Source organism: Cryptomeria japonica, chromosome 9 (genome assembly GCF_030272615.1).
Source record: "Cryptomeria japonica chromosome 9, Sugi_1.0, whole genome shotgun sequence".
Taxonomy (NCBI): domain Eukaryota; kingdom Viridiplantae; phylum Streptophyta; class Pinopsida; order Cupressales; family Cupressaceae; genus Cryptomeria; species Cryptomeria japonica.
In genome coordinates, this window is record NC_081413.1 from 98,924,000 (window position 1) to 98,948,483 (window position 24,484).

General features: G+C 34.2%; 1 protein-coding gene across 1 annotated transcript; it reads left to right on the top strand.

Moving 5' to 3' along the window:
• The first annotated feature begins 19,795 nt into the window (after positions 1–19,795).
• Positions 19,796–24,265, top strand: LOC131072989 (uncharacterized). Its single transcript, XM_058009317.2, has 6 exons — positions 19,796–19,933; positions 20,022–20,306; positions 21,932–22,918; positions 23,001–23,080; positions 23,422–23,493; positions 23,585–24,265. The coding sequence occupies exons 1-6, from the start codon at positions 19,892–19,894 to the stop codon at positions 24,006–24,008; spliced, it is 1,890 nt and encodes a 629-aa protein (XP_057865300.2). The 5' UTR covers positions 19,796–19,891; the 3' UTR covers positions 24,009–24,265.
• The last annotated feature ends 219 nt before the right edge of the window (positions 24,266–24,484 follow it).

The window sequence follows — 24,484 nt, forward strand, 5'->3', positions numbered from 1 at the left end:
GTAATCTATGACAACTGATTCACCCCCCTTCTCAATTGTCTTTCGGTTATTTGAACTGTCTAAGAATTGGTATCAGAGCTCTGGTCCTCTCTGGAGAAAGCTTAACTGCTTGAGGAAGATCCTATGGTGACTAACAGTTCAAGTTCATCTAGTTCATCTGGAGCTATCTTTCGGAGAGATATTCCTAGGCTTGATGGAACAAATTACACAGTATGGAAGATTCGAATGGAGACTCATCTGAGATGTCTCGGCAAAGAAATTTGGGAGATCACACAGAATAGTGTTACACCTCATAATCTGGCATCTGGAAATCCTCCTCTGACAAATTTGGATAAGGAGCTTGAGAATGATTGTAAAGCAACAGAAACCCTCTTGTGTGCACTTTTTGATCAGCAAATAATGGGATTAACTGAAAATCATCTAGAAAGGCTATATGGGATAAGTTGGAGACTCTTAATGAAGGTGACCCTACTACAAAGATTGCTAAACTTTATGGTTATCGAGTGAGATATGAAAACTTGAAGATGGAAGAAGATGAAAGGATTACTGCATTCATGAAAAGGGTAAATGAGATTGTTATGGGAATTCAATGTTGTGGTGGAACTCTGTGTGAAGATGAAATTGTTTCTAAAGTTTTGAGAGCCCTACCACTGGCTTACAAGATGAAGGCTACTGCAATTAATGAATTGAGAACAATGGCTAATACTTTTGTCAACAAAGATACCTTGGTTGGGAAATTATCTGCTTTTGAGCTTGAAGAATTTGGACCTTCTGGGGCTATGAAGTCTGAACCTTCTTTTCATGCATCTGCATCATCAACCGGTAAGAAAGATTGGAAAGCTTTATATGCAAAGGAATTGGATGATATGAAGAGAGAAGATGACGAGTTTGAGCAACTTGAAGCAATATTTGCTAGAAGAGTACCTAAAGGACCGGTAGGAAGTAAGTATGAAGGAAAATCACCTTTTAAATGTTTTACATGTAATAAGATTGGTCATTTTGCATCTAGATGCCCTGAAAGGAATTCAAGATTTAAAGAAAGAGTGAGAAGATATTTTAAGCCTAACCCTGGATATCAGAACAAGTATAAGTACAGGAAAAACAGAGATAAATCATGCTACATAGTGGATGAGGAAGGTATTACTGAATATGATGATAAACCGACATAAGACTCTGCTAGTGGTTCTGGCAATGGGGATGAATGGGTGTTCTTGGCTATCAAGGAAGATGTTCCGGCACTGGAAGAGAATGTACCTGAAGAGAAGGCACTTGCTACTAAAATTGAAGACAAAGATGAATGGGTAATTGACAGTGGATGTTCACATCATATGACTAGAGATAAAGGGAAGTTTATATCTTTGCAAGAATTTGATGGCAATCTCATTAGATTTGGAGATGACAAAGCATGTATGATCAAAGGAAAAGGAACTGTATCATTGGATGCTAAGAACAATACTGATAATGTTTATTTTGTTGAAGGTTTGAAACATAATCTTTTAAGTGTAGAGCAATTGGTGGATAAGGGATTTAGATTATAGTTTAAGGATGGAAAATGCAAAATCATTAATAGATTTGGTTTGGAGATTGCAACCAGTACACAGACAAAAGGTAATATATTTCATTTGAATTTCGGTGAGAAGACATGTTTGACTGCACAAATTGATGAGAGTTGGCTATGGCATAAAAGGCTATGTTATGTGAATTTTGATTGCATTGTAAAGATCAGTTCAACTAAGGCAGTTAGAGATATACCTAAGATTGTGAAGCCCTATAATCTGGTATGTAAAGAATGTCAAATGGGCAAACATGTCAGAACCTCTTTTAAGAGTATACAAGATAATTCTAATGATATTCTTGATCTTATTCATACTGATTTGTGTGGCCCTACTAGAGTTAAAAAAATTCAAGGTGATAGATATTTTATGCTAATCATTGATGATTATTCTAGAATGATGTGGGTTACTTTTCTAAGGGAGAAATCTAAGGCTTTTGAAAAGTTTAAAATCTTTAAGGCTAAAGTGAAAACTTAGATAGGATTGAAGATAAAATGTTTGAGGTTAGATCATGGTGGAGAATTCACATCCGGTGAGTTTAATAACTTTTGTGAGAAGCATGGTATAAGGAGACAATTTTTTGCTCCCCGGACACCTCAGCAGAATGGAGTTGTGGAAAGGAAGAACAAAACTATCTTGGATGTTGCTAGAACAATGATGATGGAAGCTAGTCTACCTCATATCTACTGGAGAGAAGCAGTGAGCACAACGGTTTCTACATTCAACAAAGTACATATCAAAGGAGAAATCGATAAGACACCTTATGAATTATGGTTTGACAATACACCTACAGTTAAGTATTTTAGAATATTTGGTAGTAAATGTTATATCAGGAGAGATGATATCATAGGAAAATTTGATCCTAGATGTGATGAAGGCATATTTCTTGGTTATTCTAATGAAAGCAAGGCATATAGATGTTATAACAAGAGATTGCAGAGAATTGTGGAGAGTGCTAATGTCAAGGTGGGTTAGCTGAATAGAAGTCAAATTAGAGTTTACGAGCAAGAATCGGTGGTGGAAATGATTATATCTGAACCAATAGTACCTTTACCAAAATAAAGTGTTGAACCAGTTACTCCAGTAGTATTAGAAAACTCAACAGTAACTAAAGAACCGGGAAGAGGGACAAAGAGTCAAAAGACTCCTAAGTATGCGAGATTGAATCATTCAAAAGATCAAATCATTGGGGATAAGAACAATGGAGTGATGACAAGAAGAAGACTAGCAACGACTAAGGTATGTTTAATTTCTCAAGTTGAACCAGTATCAGTAATTGAAGCATGTAAAGATGAATGTTGGTTGAAAGCTATGGAAGAATAATTAGATCAGATTGAAAAGAATAACACATGGACTTTAGTTCCTCGGCCTAAAAATAAGAATGTTATTGGAATTAAATGGGTTTTTAAGAATAAATTAAATTAAGATGGTCAAGTTAGAAGGAATAAGGCTAGATTGGTTTGTAAAGGATATTCTCCAGAAGGAAGGAATTGATTATGGAGAGACTTTTGCACTTGTAGCTAGGATGGAACCTGTAAGATTATTTCTTGCCTATGTTGCCCATAAAAACTACAAGGTTTATCAAATGGATGTTAAGTGTGCATTTTTGAATGGGGATCTTGATGAGGAAATTTATATTGAGAAACTTGATGGTTTTTCACTTTCAGATGATACAAACATGATTTGCAGGTTAAGGAAAGCTTTATATGAATTGAAACAGGCACTTGGAGCTTGGTATGCAAAGTTGGATAAATATCTTTTGAAGCTTAGTTTTACTAAGGGTAATGCTGATAATAATTTATATTATAAGATCACTAATGATGATATACTGATTATTGAAGTATTTTTTGATGACATTATTTTGGAGGTGAAGATAAGTTGTGCATGGAATTTTCTAAGAATATGGAGAAAGAATTTGAAATGTCTATGATTGGGGAAATGAAATTTTTCTTAGATTTGCAGATTACTCAGACCAACAAAGGTATTTTCATCTATCAAACTAAGTATGCTAGGGAATTGTTGAAGAAATTTGGTATGGGAGATTCTAAACCGGTAAGTACTCCTACGGTTACAAGCGAGAAATTGACAAGGAAAGATGTTTCTCCACCGGTAAATCCTAAAAGATACAAATCTATGATTGGAGATGTTGATTGGGCTGGAGATGTTGATGACTGGAAAAAGTACTTTTGGTGGAGCTTTCTTTCTTGGAAAGAAGTTGGTTTCATGGATCAACAAGAAGCAATCATGTACTTCTTTATCTACTGCTGAAGTTTAGTATGTTGTTGTTGCTACTAATTGTATACAGGTTCTATGGATGAAGCACATGTTGAAGGATATCAAAGTGCATTGCGCTAGACCGATAGTTATTCACTGTGATAACTCTGTTGTTATTGACATATCAAAGAATCTGGTATTTCATTCTAAGACAAAGCATATATCTATCAAGTATAACTTTTTGAAGGAGAGGGTGGAAGAAAATGAAGTTAGACTGGTTTATGTGAACACTAAAGAGCATATTGTAGATATTTTCACTAAACCTTTGCCTAAAGAATCATTTGAGTACCTGAGAGATAGGTTAGGGGTTTCTGCCCCTTCGACAAAGAACTGATTGATGCTTTTTGGCATCAATTCACTATGCATTATCAGAGATATTATTCATTTCAACACTGATGTGGAGATGCTACTGCTCGGGGGGAGTAGTTAGCTTTGTGTTTTAGTGGTTTATGTTTTTTCTTTGATATTTATGACAGATTTATGGCATTAATGTCAAAGGGGGAGAGATATTGATGTGAAAAACTTAAGGAGTTGTATACATTAGGGGGAGAGATACTTATGAAAAACATAGCTTTACAGAGATATCATTCACAAGGGGAGTTTGGTCTTTATTTCAGAACTTCATTGCAATATCTTTATGTGGGAGATTGTTGGTTGTCTTCCATTGGGGGAGACTTGTTTGGCATTTCTCGATACTTAGATGTTTTTCACATCTAGTGTTGCCATCAATGCCAAAGGGGGAGATTGTTGGCCACTTGGAGGAATTGATTATGTGTTGCATTGATGTTTTGTCATTGATGTCAACACTGGCTATTTTGGTTGCTTTATCGGCACCCTTCTGGTCCTGATAGGTTGTGTGGTTTCTGATTGGTTTGGATCCAACATGATTTGGCATGCTCCGATATGATTTGGTTATGGAATTGGCTTATTCATGCTACTCATGTTCATATTCAGTCAGTTGGTTTTGATCTGGTGATTAGATGCTATCATGTTTGCTTGGAAGCTTGGTTTGTGGTTCTGACGAGGGTTTCACCAGCAGAGGTTTGATGAAAATCTTTGATGATATGCATAAGTGGTGTTGGTGCAGCTTTTGGTATGGATTCAGGATGCTGATGGTGATCATGTTCGAGACTTGGAGGATTGGGATCATTGCTTTAGCATGTGGACCTATATTGGGTCTCGGTTGATCTAGGTTATGGACCGACTTAATGTAACATGTGGATTGGACCTCTCGATGTGTTTTCAGGATGTCTTATGGGTTGGATATTATTTGTTTGGTCTATGGCCGACATGTTTTGTAATTATGTAATTGGTTTATTGTCTAGTGGCCGACCTGATTGTTTATGGTCGAGGGTTTGTATATATATGATATAAGATCTCATTGTAGATCATGGTCATGGTATGGGATATGTAAAAGTAACATGTGAATAATGTAATATCATTCAGGCAGAGGATTTGGTCGATAATTGGAGATCGAGTTGGGTTTATGTAAGAAGATTTAGTCCTCCGGTATTGAGCTTAACCGAAATTGTACTCAGGCATAGGAGATGTTATCTTTGTAGTTCATTCCTGTCTCCAGATTGTAGTCTAGATTTCTATGTAGTCAGTGAGACTCCTTTTGTGATGAGCAGTGTGATCTAGGTTGTTGGCCTTCCTGCAAGTGTAGGCCCCTCAATTGTAATTCGCATACTTACTGTAGAAGTATTATTTGACTGTGGGTAGGCTTCCCACCATGGTTTTTCCCTTTACCGGGTTTTCCACGTATAAATATCGGTGTCATGTTGATGGTATTTATTCTCTGATTATTGTTTATGCTTAATTGGTTTAACTGCTATTCTGGTATTTGGTTTAAGCATTTTGGTATTAATGTTTTGGGTTTTGGTATTAGAGTTTTAACTTCTAAATGTTTTGGTAATTTGTGACAACTGATTTACTCTCTCCCCCCCCCCCCCCCCCCCTTAGTTGTCTTCAGATTATTTGAATTGTCTAACATATTGCATTGTTTCTACTTGCTACAATCTTAGATACACTTAAGATTCAAAGCATACACTATTATATTTTATCCACTTGGATGTTTGTGAAGGTAAGAATACCAAAATAGGGGTCTGACTAAGGAAAGCTCATATATAGTCACAATCATCCTTCTCTCTCTTTGTGCTTGTGAAATTTCATATATGGGATTTACTATAGGTAGAAGCAACAAGAAGGTAGAATCAACTATAGAATAGATTGTCAAACAAAATTTAGTCCAAAACCTAAGGACACTAAAACTCAATGCTAATTTCTTGCCAATTCTACCTTATTTTTTAGTGAAAGATATACCTCTAATGAATCCATTCCCATTCATGACATCAACTTTTACAATGTCCGGACACAAGCACCTTGTGTTGGTGTCCTAATAAGTGACCTCCTAATTTTTGTGCTAGGTTCATCTATGTATCCTCTTTTAACAAGATCTATGTCTATTCTAGTTAAAAAAATTATATTTTATCTATACAATTAATCATTTAATAGATTAGTTACTAAATTTTCTAGGTTTAATTAAATAACACAATTATGAATTTATCCTCTTTGCACCAAAGGAATAGAACCCAAGCATCGTGGCTCTCCCTTGAGGATAATAGTCGAGCATAAATACCTTTGGTCAATTCATATTCTAATGTTTTTTGGAGGAAAGATTGATCTAGGATAATTTAGCAATTAGTTTAGGATCATTTTTCCCTTCAAACATTTTGGTGAACCCAACATATCTTATACTTGCACATATTTTATTTTTATTGCATATATTCTTTATCTCTATTGTGTTTGATTAGTTGAATAATTGATTAGACACTTTTACATTTGCAAAAACATTGTATGTTTAGTTTAGAAAACATAAAACGCTTAAACAAGTTTTTATTTTCTTTTATAATAGAGAACCAAAACTTTAAACAACTTTTCTATCCCTTAATCAACATTTGTCTTCTTTTCATCACCTTTCTTCTACTTTTCCTATCTCTTCTTCTTTTATATCTTCACAATTTTGGAGAAAGTGAGATTATTTGATCATGTTAGATCTCTTTCTACAAACTTTTGATGCATTTGATGAACCATTTAGAAGTGATTATTTTGTTATTTGGGTAAATCCATTGATGAATTCCACTCAACAGAATCGTCCTCTGCAACTCCTTAAATGTTTGTTTGTCAAAGATTGGTTGACACAATATATTTTCAAGTATACAAATGAATATATGAAATAAAAAAATACTATGCATCTTCATCAAGTGTTCCTTGACAACAAATAAACATATTCAAATTATTCAAGGTGTTAAAAATCAATACCGACCCCTAGTTACATTCTAAACGTTGCAAAATAACTTACTCGAAATAATAACTTTAAACAAGTGTGTCGTAGCATTCTTACTACCATATAATTTTTCACACCTATATCACTCAAAATAACAAGCAATATCACCAAAAATAACAAACAACCTAAACAAATACCATTTATTTCATCATCTCAACCTATGCTTCCTCTAGCATCGCATCTTTCTCAACATGTTGGAAAAGAGTATGATCTTGTTGAGAAAATTCACACTACTTCAACTAAGATATCACTCTAAGACTTGATACAAACTTCTATCGCATACCACATAATTCTCTAGGAGGCATTATAGAAGATAGTTGTCCCACCTTATGTTAGATCGAGAATGATGTGGCAACACTATTAGATTGTATGGATATGATAAATTTGGGAATTGTCTTCCCACGATGTGACTTACCTTCTCTATAAGTTCAATAATAATATGATTTTCTCAAGATTTTAGTTGTCCTTAATTGAAATGAAATAAAGCATACTATAATTGACAATGGATCAAGACTTAATGTTTGTAGCATTGACCTGATATATAAGATTGGTGTAGATACATCCACCATTAAACTTGAATCACTTTCTATTCACAACTTTGATAAAGTGGATATATAGTCATTAGATAAAATCATGCTAGTAGTTCAAGTAGGGTCTATGACTTTACCTATGCTCATCCAATTCATGCCCAATGTTTCTTCATACAATCTGCTTCTTGGTAATACCTTGGATTCATACGATAGGGATAATTCAATCTAATTCTCATACAAAGATAAAGTTGATATATAACAACAAGCTTTATATATGATTGAGTTTGATGTAAATATGGGAAGTTGGTTACAAGAAGAGATTGCATGTCAACCACCTATAGCTACATCTCTTAGCACTTCCATTTCATCTTCAACAAGAGTGTATCTACCACCTACTGTTAATAATAATACAATGGATAAAAAATGTAATCACCTATGAGTGTACTCTTTGGAAATTGTTAGATTCATTAGATTTTACACCTTTCTTTACTAGAGAGTATAAAGTTTCACAATCAAATCCTAAGAAACCAAACATTGTTTCAGTGGTGTCTACACACTTTTCTTCTTATTCTTATTCTTATGAATCATATAATATCAATACCCAACTTTTTCTATTTCAACAAATTCTATTAATTATGCAATATACTTTTGACTATACCACTAATGGTGGTTCACCATCATTGATAGAAATGACATCCCTTTATGGTTATGGACTTAAAATATTATTTTAGTTTGTGTTAAAAGGAAACAGGTGTTGAATAAATGAGAAAGGTATCAAGGTGCCCTTAGAGCCTAATCCACATGATCCTATAGTTGGCCTTAGATGTACCACCCGTCAAAGCTCACCAAAGATTCTTGTCAACCCTCTCTTAATGAAATATGATATTTACATCGCAAGATTCTCCTATACCACTTAATCTAATTCATCTTTAAATGATAGACACAAGTTTCACTTATAACACACCTTCTTTTGACATTTTCACAATAGATGAGTCTTTGGTTGAGTTCGTGAGAGTTTATGAACACCTCTCTCAATATCATCATGATTGTGGATTTCCTTATTGTATAAATATTGAAGTGTAATTTAAGAAAGATTCTTCTTTATTAGATGGTAATGTGGAGACACACCAAGAATTCCCTCGTCTAATTGATATCCTAAACCATAGTATCCTCCTTGTTTGAGATATTGTTGATGCCTTGATGGACCTAGTTAATTCTGAGAAGGTTATTTAAATTAGAAAATGCTTATATCTTAATGAACAAGGTGAACATTCTTCTCTCTTACATTTATTTAATTATATCTTTGATTAGTCATATTCACATATGCCTAGTATTGATCCACAAGGTGTGAAGTGTGATGCACGTTATTGTATTACATCCCAATGTTGAGCCTATAAAACAAAATATCTAAAAAATGAGCCCAAAGGTGAAATTGTTAATTAAGGTTGAGATTGAGATGCTTCTAGAAGATAGCTTTGTCTACCTTATTAAATATTCCCCTTGGATATTGAATATCATTACTGTAGCTAAATCCAACAACCATATTTGGATGTGTATTAATTTTTCATGATATCAACAAAGCTTCTTTGAAACACTATTTCCCTCTTCCTAAAATGACAAAAAATATGATAAAGACCAGTATGGATGGATATTTATTGTCTTTAGATTTCTAATGATATCTTATTCGCTAAATTTGAAACTCGAAGCAAAAGATATGAATTTTTGAAAAAAATAAATTTGTCTTGCAAGAATGGTCTTTCTAGCAAAAACATTTTTCTTTTGATTTGATATATACTTAATACAAAAATGATAAAAATCTAGAAACATTTTGATGCTACAATCAAAATTTGGAAAAAAAAATTATTTTCGACAAGGAAAAGATGAAAAAATGATGTAAATTCAACTTGTAGAAAAATGGACACATTACGCTTTTTGGATTTTTTTTTTTCAATATCTGATTAGTATCTACAAAATCTAACCGATAACCAAATGGTTTTTCATTTTTTAAAAATAAAACTAAGAAACATTTTTTCTACTTGACTTGCAAAAGATACAAATATGATGCAAAAATGAGAAATGCCTCTGATAAGAAATAATATTCAAACCCTTGCCACTGATTTTTTGTGCTTTGATTTTGGTGAAATAAAAGACAAATATGTCTTTCTTGAGCCTTCTAAACACTATTGAATAGCTAAAAATGCCACTGGGATTACCAGAATGCTACAAACACCCTAATTTTACAAAATATTTGAACAAAAAAGCTCCAATAGTTAAATTTTCCCTCAAACTTTTATGATTCTTTAGTTCACCCAGAGATTCAAGAGAAGAGTATATTGTAATTTTAGGAAACCTACAAAACACTTATTAGCCCCCTCTACCTCAATCTCTCAAATAAGGAAACTAAAATGTATTCTTTCCCTAGAATAGCCTTGTGTTAGAATTTAATAGATGAATAACCCAAAATACATAGTGCAATTGAAAAGAAAAGAAAACTATGAATGTAAATGACCTAATTTGACTCATTTAATAATATATTGCACCATTCAAAGTGCATTCAAGGTAAACTACTGGGTCTCGCTCTAAAAATGGAATTCTATGGGATACTTAAGCTAGTGGATCAATAACTGGCTTTCGATCTATAACTAGAGGATCTAAGACTGTTGGTGGTGATTGTGTTGCTAGTGATAGTGCAACTTTAACCCCTGCGATGAGGTAAACAATAGGTTGTTCTGCCAGATTGAATATGAAGAGGATGAGGAAGATGTTGGTTTATTCATACTGTTCCTAGTGGTGTTGTTCTTGATAAAATAATGTTCCTATGTTGGGTGCTACTTTGTTCCTTCTTCCTGACTGGGCGATGTGCTGGCTCTTTAAAAAGCTATAAAACTTCAATAGATGCTTCTGTATTCCGATTGGTAGCTAGACTGGGAGTAGGGGGTTTGTGTTTTAATGATTAACATAGAGTTAGAGAGAAATGCAAATGTTGCAAAATAAAGATAGCATTAAGACAATGGAAGAGCAAATAGCTACAAAATACAATGCACTACAATTGCCAAGACTAGCTAGGAGGTGAACATATATAGAAAATGAGAGAGGGGAGAGGTCAACAATATGACTAACCAATAGAGAGAGGCCACCATAATAGCCTAAAATAGGCAAGTGTAACTCCAATGGAAGATTTTGACACCTTGAAATCACTCACATTCATACACACATTATTAATCCAGCAAGGTTTTTGATTATAAGTAAAGGAAAAACTTGGGAATAGGAAAATAAATAACCAAATAGGAAACAAAAGATCTACACTAACAAAATAACCTAGGTAGGTTGGCTCTCTCTTGAGGATAGTATCCAAGCAAGAACACCTTTGGTAAGTTTGTGTTCCTATTTTTGTGGAGGAAAGATTGATCCATATTAATTTACTAATCATCCTAGGATCAATTTTCCCACCAAACAATGGGTATGTTGCTTTCCCTTACTAAATGTTCTTTATGATCACATCTTTCCTATATGTTCTTAAATACTTGTCATATGATGACACACCTTTTATAATTTCTATCCATTTTATCACATGATCATCTTTTTACACCTTACCTCCAGTTATCTATATTATATGTTTTAAACCTATTGTAGGGGGCATATATGTCACTTACATTTTTTTGAGTTAATATTTGCAATGAAAAACTCATGATTAATTCTATCTAGATAGGCATTTATTATTATTCCTACATTGTTAGTATCCTCTAGTTAGTGAGAACCACTTTATTCCTTAAGTAAAAATCTCTTACCCTTCTCCTTTTTACTTTTATTAGTGAATAATAATTTTTAATAAAATTAAAGTTAGTGCCAATTTTACATGTGTGAGATGCTACCCACCACACACATTTTTCTATTTTGTAGGTTTTTAATGGAGTGCTCATTGTGAGGTTACAATAACTATGATCCATATTTGTATCTTTTGAGTAGTCAAAATATTTAATTTTCAAGGTAACTACTTGTTTTACCTTGACATGCATATTCATAATAATTTGATGCATATCAAAATGGGGGAAATGTAACGGTAAAAGTCACATATATATGCCCTTTTCCTTATTTAGATTCCCATTTTAATAAGGGTAAGGAAGTTAAGGTAGTGGAACAACTTCCTACACTAACCTTGAGAGGAGGTTTATGTAAAAAGTTTTCAGATCTTTACAATAGTTACAAAAACTTGATAGATATAAACATAAATACCATGCATACCACAACATAGTGATTTACATAGGGAAAACCCTTTTGGGAGAAAAAACCCACACTCCAAAAGCAACCCAATACATTATTCATAAATCAACAAAAATATATAATATACTAATAGAGAAAGCTTCTCACAAGAGTATCACCATCTAGAGATCTAGAGGTAACTTAATACCTACAAGACTCCTACACACAACCTCCATCTCATGCACCTAATATATAGGAGATACAATACATGAAATAGTCAAACAATATTACAAAATCATGAACTAAAATCACCCAAGAAAGTGCGCCCAACTTATTTGCAATCCAAGAAGCCCTATGATGTGTAAAACACACAACAACACATGCAATTCCCTTTTACAACTCATTTACGTGTCTAACATGTTTTTATGTTTCCCATTTTTGGAGACCCAACTTTTGGAGGTCATAACTTTTGATCTCGGAGTTTGGTTGACAAACCATTTGAAGCGCTAGAAATCTCATGAAGTGCTCTATCAAGTTATGACCCAATACACTTACATTACAACTAGTTTTAGAACCAAAAAATACCTCTGAGACATTCAAATTGACTTAAAAAATTTTAAATGAAACTTTCAAGAGCATAAACTTTAATATCTTCAAATCTAGACATGATCTTGCAATGAAAATTTACCAACATGCTTATTGAGCCAATCCATAACTTTGAGGATAATTTCAGACCAACCTGTGCTCAAATGAAAACTTAAACTTATTATAAATAGTAACCTTATGTAAATGCAAGGTTGAGACACTAGTATCTTATCAAAAAGGTTTTTGTTTATGAATTGATTAATGTGCATGTTGTGCATGGATTTTGGCAAATAAAATTATCCCACACTCATTCAATATCTACATATGTCATGAGTTCAATCTCCAACAATCATAATTCAAATATGTAAAACAAAGTCTTGGGTTTTTAAGATGTTCTAAATCCAAACTATTCCACCTAATATTGGATCTTTCAATGCATTCACCAAAATCAATAAAATTTAAAATAAATAATAATGCATAAAATAATATCCTAAAGCCTTTTAGATATAACAACTAACCTACTTTTACTTAATCAAAACAACTAACCAAATTAATATAAAATTGATAAGGGAAATAAAGCACAAGAGAGAAGGATTATTAATCCTTTTGAGCATTAAATATCAAACATGATTGAACAAGAAAGGTGTAGGAATCTTGGAGTAGGCTTGTAAAATTCAGAGTCTCTGTGACCTCTCTTGGATAGAGTACCAATATTTTTGGCACTAGAGTATATATCAAATGAAGTAGGATATTAATGTAGACTTTAGAGTTGATCTTGGGTAGTAATGTTTATGCTAGTGTTATATTTGGGTGCCAAAGTAAATAGAAAAACTACATATGGGTTCTAGGGACCTCTTTGAAATGCTTGGCATGATACATTTTACCTCCTAGGGTGCTAGAGCTTAGGAAATGTGAAGTGGGTAATCAGAGTGGACACAAAGCCATACAAGTAATAGATTTTTTTTCTCTACATCAATCTTTTGAATACACGTTAGGAGAAGGGTTTGTTGCCCGAAATGGAGATTGGCTTCATGTTGTCGAGTTTACACCACCACTAAGGTCATTCTTGTTACAAAGTGTGTCGAGCGACAAAGAGGAGCATTGAGTTGAAGCCCTTGTGGGCTAGAATTTTTTCAAATATTATCTTTGTGACATTGAGCAAGAAAAGAAGTTGGGTCCTGGAGCAAGGAGGAGCACAAAAAAGCATATGCAATTTCAGAAGGAGGACTACTAGGTGAGCAAGTCATTGCAAGACGAGAAGTAAAATCTTTCCAAATGAAGGTTTTTTATATTCACAGTTCTTTTTTGGAGAAAAAATCGATTATGTACATGCTTTGTATATTTGTAGAAGTTAAAAGTTATATTCTTTGTATGTAGTCATAGGTGGTATAGTGTAGTTTCAATTTTGCCACATAGAATTGTTTCCATTTTTGTTGAAGTCGAAGTGGGGTTGATTATTTTAAGGCGGGGGTGTGGGTTGCAGATAACATTTCTTTGTTTTCATAGTGACATGTCACAAATATTTCTTTGAGTGAATGTATGAAATTATGTTTTAAAGTAATATACAGTACAAACCTTTACTGATAAAAAAAAATCTTTTGAATACATGATTTTATTCTAAAGTGCCAAACCTAAAATATAAAACTACCCACTCATGCCTAAACTAACCTTGCAATCGATGATTGTCTCCTCTTCTCAATAAGCTTTGTGCTATCTCAAGAAGTTAGTATTAACCATGACTATAAAGTGGCTAACCATTCCCAAATGGTTAAATGAATTGTTATACAAACATTCAAGTCTAAGTAAATAGAGATCCTTGTGGTGGCTTGCTTGCTTCCAATGATGCCAACTTTTAAGTCATCCCTAATCTCATACACTTCCTTCATTATTAAAACTGTTAGTCATAAAAAAATTATGGGAAATTTGGATGAATCTCATAAAAGTTCTCAACTCTCTAGGCACTCACCTAGTCCTTCTAGTGAGGAGGAGCCACAAATGAGTGATGTTGATGGAACACACTTTTTGAGTTCACTATGAGATTATGTTTGAACTCATCAACATCCTCTATTGGAGAACCATTTTGTCTTTAAAAGATGAGGATGATTCCTCATTAGATAAATGCATGGAGAATCCCTCTACATCATTATCTCTTAAAATGTTAGGGACATTACATTAAATTCTCACAAGTTTTTGTTACAAGCTACTCGCTAATAATTAGTATTGTTTGATATTATTTGTTTACAAGAAATTAAAATTATAGGATTTGTATTTAAAGCCTCCCTAAGATTATTTGATATCATTATTTTTTGTATTTCCACTCTCTATGAGAATGGTTTTAGGGATACATTCATACTAATTTCCCTTAGCTTACACTTTATTGTCACTATATTTAGAGAAGCACCTAACCATTGTGTCATTCAAAAACTTTAAAATTAATGCAAGAATATTATGGATTACAAACATTTATTCCCATAAAGATGTCCCCATAATAGTATTTTTTTAGCATTGTTTGGTTGACAAATTTGCCTATTTTCAACTATCTTATTTGGTAAAAGTTTAGTGTGGTGGACTCCCTTAAGCATAAAGCTATCTTTCTAACAATGTGTTGGTGCATTAGGTGATGTGAATTGTGATGATTTTATTTCAAAAATTGACGAGAGTTGGTGAACCCAACCTCCTCAAATGACATTCTACGTCAATCCCTTAGTTTATGTTGATCAAATTTCATGTTAGTGAATATCACATTATTAAACACCTTGATCATATTTTTATTCGGAGCAACATTTGTTCATCCTTTCTAGTTCCTATTTTGATATTTTGTTATGTATCTAGATATTATATTGTTATGCATCTAGATATTATATTTTTACTCAGAGCAACATTTGTTCATCCTTTCTAGTTCACATTTAAGGTCGAATAAAAGTTTATGCCCATGTACCATTCACATAATTTTTCATGAACAAATAATATTTGAATCACAATAGAATCATCCGCCTTGATGCCATTATCTAAATTTAGAGCCATGTATCCCTTACTCAACCAATTGAATTATTTGGCAAAATTTTGTGATTTTTCACACCATCAACTTCCTACATTAGATTGGAAAAAATTAGCTCACACAATGTATCAAATTTGGAGTGTGAGAAAATAATTTTTTCATATTTCCTATGAGCTTGAAGGTGATCCTTTCAATCCTTAGTTGCAAATCTAGGCTAACAAACTCTATCACTAGCTCAATGTTATTGAGGCTCACCAAGCTAAAGGTGCTTAGGTTTGATTCAATTGTATTGGATAAAGTTGAGAGACAAGGCCTCTAATGAGTTGTTCAAATCCCTAAGTCTCAAGCATTCCTATTCATAGGTCCATACTCCCTATTGTAGAAGTCGATGATACAACCACAGGAGCCAAGAACCATCTACCGAGCAAAACAACCATTACACAAAATATCTATCAAGCAGAGATAATATGTTCAATAACAACCTAAGAATTTTGTATTAGTGCACACACAATAATATTGGAGATAAAATTACAATGAATGAATGGATCCTTATAAAATGATGAATGTAACCCTAGATGCAAAATCCTAAAGGCTAGATTAAAAGAGAGCTTGACAAGTGTCCACGTCATAATGAATGAGACAACATATGCTAAATAAAGGTCAATCTAATAAAAAAAAAACACCAAAATTTAGATTAAGTGAAAAACTAATTAAAGGACCTAATTAATAAATAATTAGATAAATGTCCTAATTACTTTAACATATTTTCCATGATTTATTAGAGCACTAGAATCTTGTGTTTCAAGCTCATGAAGATTCAATATACTATCATGTGACTCTTTAGTAATATCTTGACGCTATTTCCCCAAATCAACTAGGTAGCTAAATTAACTTGTGACACTCCAAACACTATCAAGAAGTTGAATGTTATAATTATGTCTAATTGGATGGGAAAGGTCCTAGCCTAGATGGATCACCTCTCAATTTTTTTAAAGCTACGTAGTACTTCAAAAGATTGTTTTTTCTCCAGGTTTATAATGAATTCCTTCAAAAAGGCTCCCTTGCATCACCAATCAAATTATCAATTATGACATCATCAAAGTCATACTCAAAGACAAAGATCAGAAACTTATTTGTAGTTGGTGCACCATCACCTTACTTAATGTCTCCTACAAAAACCTCAAAGCCTTTTACCTACAAACTTTTACAATTTGTTTCTTTCCACTATTCAACTAGAGTCGATGGAATTTATTCATAATTTACGTAGTCTTGACAATATTCTTGTTGTTTGGGAATGCATAGAGTAGGAGTGAGCTTCTTGCCAATATATCATTTTTTATAAATCTTAACTTTGAGAAATCCTATGATTACATTAAGTGGCATTTTATAATAATGATGTCAAGAGCTCTCAATTAAACAAAAAAATATCTAGACCATCACCACCATGTTTGTAGATGATTAATATTGTCTCTTAATCAATGAGTGTGTCTTGGAAAGCCTTGGATTCATTTTATCTATCTAATCATATTATACTTTAGCTCTAGCTTTGTATTTTCTTGTGGTATAATCCTTTCGCCACTTGTTGGCTCATAATGCAAAGTAGGCTCATAAAGCTCCACTTAGTTTAGTCACATGTATCTCTCTCTTATTTTCCACCCAAAAACTAATTAATGTCCATACACCACTTTTTTAATGAATCATTTCTCACAAGGTAGAACAATATGTACCCCTTTAGAAAAAAATAGTGCTTATCTTAATACCTTTTTTCTAGCTTCTAAATCCAAGTTACAATGGCATGAACCTCAATGTTATAAACAAAGCCTCTCCCCCTTAGGGGTTTAGATTTCTAAAGGAGGAGTTTGTGTTTTTGAAAAGACCCTTTTCTTTTGAAATGTCTCTTGCCATCCATTAACAAGATGTTATTTAAAAGTTTGAAAAAAAAGTTCCATTCCAAATCTCCAAGTTTCTTTATTTGGCTAGGAAATTTTAAATTTGTAATACAGTCCTTGTGATCTCTCATGTCTACGATCCAACTTACAATGCCTCATCTAAATCTACCTAAGATCAAATTACTAAGTTTCTTAAATATTCCTTATGAGAAAATGTACAATAATCCCATGGTTTTCATTGTGACACTTGGGAAGTCTATTGTTTACCTCAAGATAAGGGTGACATGAGTATTATTGTATTGATTGATAAAGCCAAGTATTTTGTGCCAAATAGGTTATTCAAGCCCTTGATAGTGATGACTTGTAAAAATTCTTTAGCATTATGTTGATAATGGCTTGCTTATGACAAATAATGATAGAAGAGAATTGGTCTATATATAAATATCCTCATCACTACCACTCCTAACAAAATCAAGGGTTCATTTATTGCTTAAAGCATCTAGAAAAATGTTGAATGTTGAATCATTTATTAAGTGGGTTGATGATGGATTGCATGCTAGTTTCTCCTTGATGACCACAACCTCTTTTGATCTCTCCTCACGAATTCCTTTAATAACCCACTTGCAAAGACTCCTAGGATCAAATATTTACAAGAAATTTATTCACACTATTTGAGATCTCATCTCTACTCAGGATTGGACCCCTTGACCAACATTGCAATATGATTATTAGCTTACACCAACTGATCTTCATTTTATTTAATGCATTTAGGAGCTCACCCTTAATGTTATACTACACAAGCCAAGGTTGCAACCTCTTCACGCTTGGTCAAAATATTGACATTATAATCATTATACAACAACACTGCTTTACTAGAGTATTGGTCCATTTTTTAACATTTTCTAAGCTTAATTTGCATTTGGGATTTTGCTCTTCTCTCACACTTGGCTTTTTAGGTATCAAAAAAATAGGAAAGCTAAGATCAAGCCTAAAATTGTGTTTTTTATGATGCTTATGTTACCAAGGTTTTCCCTTACTTAATGACTTCTTCAATTTGGCCTTTCTCAATCTAGATGTCCAACTTGCTATTAGATGGAGTCATTTAAGCATACCTTTTGGTCTTGCCCTTGTACCCACTTTTGATGCCAATGGATTCACAACCTCTTTATCCCCTTCCACCCATAAATATTTTCATGAAGGGTTGTTATTTTTGTAAGATATGACTCCTTAGCCTATTTATGTTGTTCTTCTATGGAACCTTTTAGAGTTCCAAATTCTTTTTTAATTATAGAAGTCTAGAACCATGCTAATTTTTCTCATTAGAATATCGAATCCATTTTTTCATTAATTGAGAAGGTCAATGTGGTTTCTTCTATTTACTTTTAGATTCAAGATAACAAAGAACATGACATTGGAACTTCCATACTTACAAGAGGTGCTCAACAATTTGGGGAGTACCCTATGCATTGAGTTGGGTAGCTGGTACCAATGACTTCTTGGGGCTCACAATTGTAGATATGACCCCTTCCACAGACTTGACTACTCTTGGCATTGCTGGTGTAATGTGAGTGTTCTACATCCTCTCATGGAAAGACATGCAACTTCTGATAGGGCGTAGTAATGATTTCACCTATTGTAATGACAATGAAAACTCCTTTTGCTATGGTTCCACATAATGTTATTGAATCTCCAATTATTTAGGGGTGTTTTAACCACGCTTGTTATGCAAATCATCTTACTTTGTATGATGAATAGGGGCGTCATCTATGGGGCTAATAGAATGCATCAACACCATAGTGTATTTATAAATACACTAAATACACTATGGGGCCAATACATTCTATTGGCCCCTTAGCTAGAACCATGAATAGGTGGCTCTATTGTCATCAAATGAACAAACATAATAAGTGGTTCCACAAACAAATAACCCTTTACTACAACCTCGATGAACACTACTACATATGCTTGAATGATTTAATATTTATATGTTATCATAAAATTTTATGAATATACAATTTTTAAACCATCGAAGCTAACCACTTTTTATTATTAACCTCTTAAAAATATATTCTTAATTTTTTTAATGACAAGTATAATATATTAAAAGTTGTTCCCACTTATAAAAAAATATCTAACAAGTGAAGGCCTCTAACATTAAATTAGCCATAGAGTACTTAGGACATGAACGTTCACACCCCCTAAATAATAGGCCTTTAAAAATACGAAGAAAATAAGTTGAAATAGCATAAAATACTGAAGTGGGCCCACAACAAAACAAATCATCCAAAATGAAAATCCTCCATCAAGGCGTGGGTCGCTCCAACGGCTCCAACGGCTATCTTTACCTCTTAGACGTTAGATCATTATTTTTTTATTTTTTTAAGAACATTTGAATTTGAAAATAATACTTAAAATGGTTTTTTAATCCCTGCGTCTGAACGAGCGTCCTGTTGTACCTTCTCTATTTAGAATATGCTACACGTGTGTGTCTCAAAAAAAAATTGCTCTCAGAAACAATGGCTTTTAGCAGCTTACCTCTTTCTTACAAATCTTTGCAGGTAAGCATCCTTGCAATTTGAATTTCTTCATTGGGATGGTCATGCATCGTTTTTTCTTGGTTTATTTGAGTGATTATTGTGGTTTCAGGAGAATATTTCGTCCATGTACAAGAAAAGCATGAATCCCTTCTCCTTCAGGAAAATGGAAGAAGAGACAACAGAGCAGAGATGTGCAAAACAGCAATCTGAGAATCTGAAATGGCAGCAGGATATGTTCCATAAGATCTTGAAAATGTCTGGACTACACAGTGAAGGCATTATATCAGAAAAGGAGCTGAGTGCTGCTAGATCTGAATTGTTGGATACCCTTATTGCCTCCCCTGAAGATGGAGAATGGCCTGCAATAACCAGGGACAAGTTACTATTTCTACAGGTCAGATCAAGAATTTTATTTGCTTTTTGCTTGTTTTACAATAGATTAGAAATTTCCGAGGGAGTTTTTCTAGTTTATTTTGAGCAGTGCATGCCAAATTTTATAAATTCTTCAGGGTTTTGAAGGAGAGATAGAAATTTGTTAGTCTTAGTATTTCTGGATTTAGTTTTTTTTTCTTAAAATTTGCAAAACTTAGTTTAAATCCCCATATGTTTTCTAAGAAAAAAACCCTATCTTAGGATTTGTCTGTGAGGGTTTTACCACTAAATCAAAAGCTCTTCATTGAGACAAACCTCTGTCGAATCAAGAAAAAGGAACAATCCTTTTTAAAGAACACAAACATTTTGTACTAGCTAGGATTTTGTTATTACCCAGTGATCCCATGTGGAGGCCTCCTAAATTTTATCAGCGGGTACTTCTGATTAAATTTTGGGGCATTTTGCAGCAATATGTTCCATGGGATATGGAATTTTCCACTTGGCTGCAGGTCTTTCAGAACCTTCAATTTAAAATTACCATAAGCTAATGGTTCCATTTAGGCGGTGTACTGGAAATTTAGTTGCGGCCCACGATTTCAAGAGTGTTATTGTTAACAGAATGCTTATAATGTCTTTACACAGTCTAGTTTAAATGGAAAAATAATGTAATAAAACTAACCATATATATCCTGCTAGTTGATAACTAAGCGCATGCCAAAACTTCTGTGCACCGCTAAATCTCCTCACGAAGTTATAGCCACTTCAATTCCCCTGCTTAATTGATTCAGTAGGCTTACTAGAAAGTTTCCGATGTGGAGAAATTTGCCCTACGTGGGACTCCTTTTGGAGGAAATTGTTGGGATATTTTTTCCATTCAGCACGTGCTTCAGACTTTTAATCTACCTCTTTAGCAGCATTTAGAAATTCTTTCTAAATTGCAGTTTCAAAATTAAGTTTCTTGGGAGCATGGAAATTGTAGTGATGCTCCCACCTGTGGAACTTTGATCTTAGGTTTCCTACTGACTCTACCTATGACAGGAATATGTGTCTTGTAATAAGTAACCTAGGAGTATGTTTCATTGGTTCTACCTGTGGCAGGCAGAAAGTGGGGTTTCAGGGTATAAGCTAAAATTTCTGAGAAGGCGCTGCAAAGAAAGTTCAGGATTCTCTTGCAGGGGCTGGACAAAAAATTTCATCAAACCATTCAATGTCCTCTTCATAAATTGTAGACACTGATTCTTTCTGGCTAAAGGTTTGCAGCTTTTCCGATTGAGCATGCCTAACAAGACCATTTTAGATGTAAAAATAGGAGCTATAGCTTTCTCCACGGGATGCCACCCTTAGCATCTTGTATTTGTTGTGTTTTGTTGTATGCCAAGAAACATTGCAAGGGCTTTGTTCAATATCATGAATATCACCCTATTCTTGTGACAGATTCTTGTTATGTTTCGGATGTTTTCTATCGGCTTGTTTTTCAAATTCTTTCTTTGGTTATGGCTAGAAAAGGTTCCCTCACTGGCCAAGAACTATGTGGGCTATTTAGTAGAAAGGGATTTGGACATTCTTTCCCCTTTTTATTTCTTATCAGTGATCCTTATACAAACCTTTTTACTTCTCAAGTACGTCTCTTTTTGGATCATGGAGCAGGAACTTTTTTACTCCAAATGTATTTCGGAAGAAGATTACCATCTTTCAAAGAAGCCTCTTCTGCTTCGTCTAGCAGTACAAGGGGCGGAGATTGACTCCAGGGATGTATTATTGAGAGGCAACTCCACACCCTATGCCCCATTTACTGTAAGCACTGAGCCTGATGATGCCTTGCAAGCATGGCCAGAATCCTTGAACAACCAAGCAACAGAGTGGTCGGTGGTGGAGTTCAAAGAGGACCAAAGCATGTTGAAGGATATGCCAGCCCAGAACACAGGTCATCACAGCAAACAGAAATCTCCTATGAAACAGGTCATAAATGCAATATCTCGCCTCAGCTTAACTCCTTACAAAGCAAAAAAGTCCAAGGACAAGCACCAATATGTAACTGTTCCAGATTCTCTAGATCTTCTAAGTCCCAAGGATTGCTGTCCTGCAAGGAACACTTACACATCGCCGATTAAAGAGGGTTACAAAGGGCAGGACATATATATAAACCCCACTGAATCATTCAGTGAAAATCCCTTTTGGCATGTAGCTGGGTTGCTTGATGCTCCTGAAGCAGCAGCGAAAAGAACTTCAGAAGAACCATCTCTTCTCGAGCAGACATGTCATAAAAAGGGGGCTACTAAAGGCAAAGTTAAGAAGGCTTTTAATCAGCTGCTACTTAGAGCTAATAAAGACCAATCTAAAGAAAGCCAAACAGAAGCTTCACACTCATTTCATATCAGTGGTTCTGACTCTGAGAATGATGAGCAACGGTTGAATCCAGTGAAGAAAACATGGGGATTAGACTTGTTCAAGTCTCCAAAGAAGATCGACACTACAGGAGAGATGCCACATCTTCCCCTTATTGGTAAAAGTTCAGAGGAGTCTCTATCACATTCCAACTTAGTAGTGAAACCTTTTGGAAAAGGGACAAAGACAAACAAGAGCAGGAAAAAGAAACGTTCAGATGGTGCAGCAACAGACTCATCTATTGACAAGGTACCAATGAAGCCTATTTCTTATTTTCATCCTTCTTAGATTTTTTAGGAATGTGAACACATGCTCATGTTGTTTATCTCAGGTTTTGGGGGAAAACATAAAGAATGAATTGTCACGTATACGTGCTGAGATGGGTACTACAAATCCCAGCCCAAATTTTACGTAAGTACTTCAATTTTGGATGATGTTCTTCGTTTAGGTACATTTTATATAAACAATTGATAAAACTCCCGCACAATAAAATGTACAATATATAAAATGAATCTAGTTTCTGAGACCTTTGAGCTTGGGGTAAATGGCACAAACATATTCCATAAATGCTTTTTTAGGTTTTCTTTTGACTGTCATACTTTCTACAAGCCCTACAAATTTCTAGGGACAAAATGCTTCAAAGTAGAACAAGATGGACGATGAATAAGTGTTAATAAATTTACCAGTCTGGTGACTTCTTTTTGAGGAGCAAACTGCAACATATTGATTGTTCCTTTTATTCTGCCTTACAGAAACGAACAGATTGAGGCCATTGCAACACAATTGCCTGTTGACAAAAATGAACTGACAAAGTTTTTCCCTAAGTAAGTTATCATGATCTCTTCCTCAATTTTCTATGATGTATTAGAAGATTGAGATAAGAATACAGAGTTCTAACTGATTTTTCATGTTCAGGTCTTGGTGTGATCGGTATGGTGATGTTGTATTGGATGTGGTTAAGGAGGAGTTCCAACATCATGTTGGGGGAATGGAGAATATGCGCAGAACTGATCAAGAGAGGTTTAACAATACTGCTAGAAAAGGGGATCTAGAAGATCGGGATGTGAATTGTCCAGTTACCAACAAAGCTAGACAACGAACTCCCAAGAGTATGTCAAGTGATAGTGTGAATGGGTCCTTAAATATGCAAGATGAGAACTCCCAGCCCAACATCTCAGCCTTCAGTTGCCACCAATCAAAGTCACCTTTTCCATTTCATTCTCCAATTTCTAAACCATCTTCTCGTTTAAACCAAGCTCCTCATCCTCCAGCTAAATCACCTCCTCCTTTTAACCATATTGAAAATCGTGAGTCTCCATCATCACCATTCTTCCAGTAAAATTCTTAGGACCATCTTCACGAGAGTCCTTGGAAAACCAGTTGAACGAGAAGCTTGAAGCAGAGGCTAAAAGGATGTTTGCAAGGAAGTCTCCCTCATTTGTGTACTTACATTTCATCATTATGATATGCTTAGCTGTTTTCTTTGTTTTATGACAAGCTATGAATGCTGATTATTATAATTTTATTCATTGTGGTGCTACAGAGCTTTCTGTTGCATCAGAATTTAATAAAAGCACCAGTAGCAAGTTATCAGGACGGACTCTGCTGGCTTGGTAGCGGTAGAATTAAAACATGTTAATGTTTTGGCAGTGACCAAGGGCAATATGTTTACGTCTTCCGCCTTTCAAAAATGTATTTTTCCATCCTGACTGTGTTGAGTAATTCATTGCAAGATGATTATATTGCATAATTCATTGCAGAATGTTTTGCATCTTCTGATGTACAGTTGTAAATTGTGTAATAGTTTCATAATTA

Excerpts from the sequence above, each read along its gene's own strand:
- LOC131072989 (XM_058009317.2), top strand. The coding sequence starts at position 19,892 with ATGGCTTTTAGCAGCTTACCTCTTTCTTACAAATCTTTGCAG. Across the intron at positions 19,934-20,021 it reads TTTCTTACAAATCTTTGCAG|GAGAATATTTCGTCCATGTA; the intron begins GTAAGCATCCTT and ends TTGTGGTTTCAG. Across the intron at positions 23,081-23,421 it reads AATCCCAGCCCAAATTTTAC|AAACGAACAGATTGAGGCCA; the intron begins GTAAGTACTTCA and ends TCTGCCTTACAG.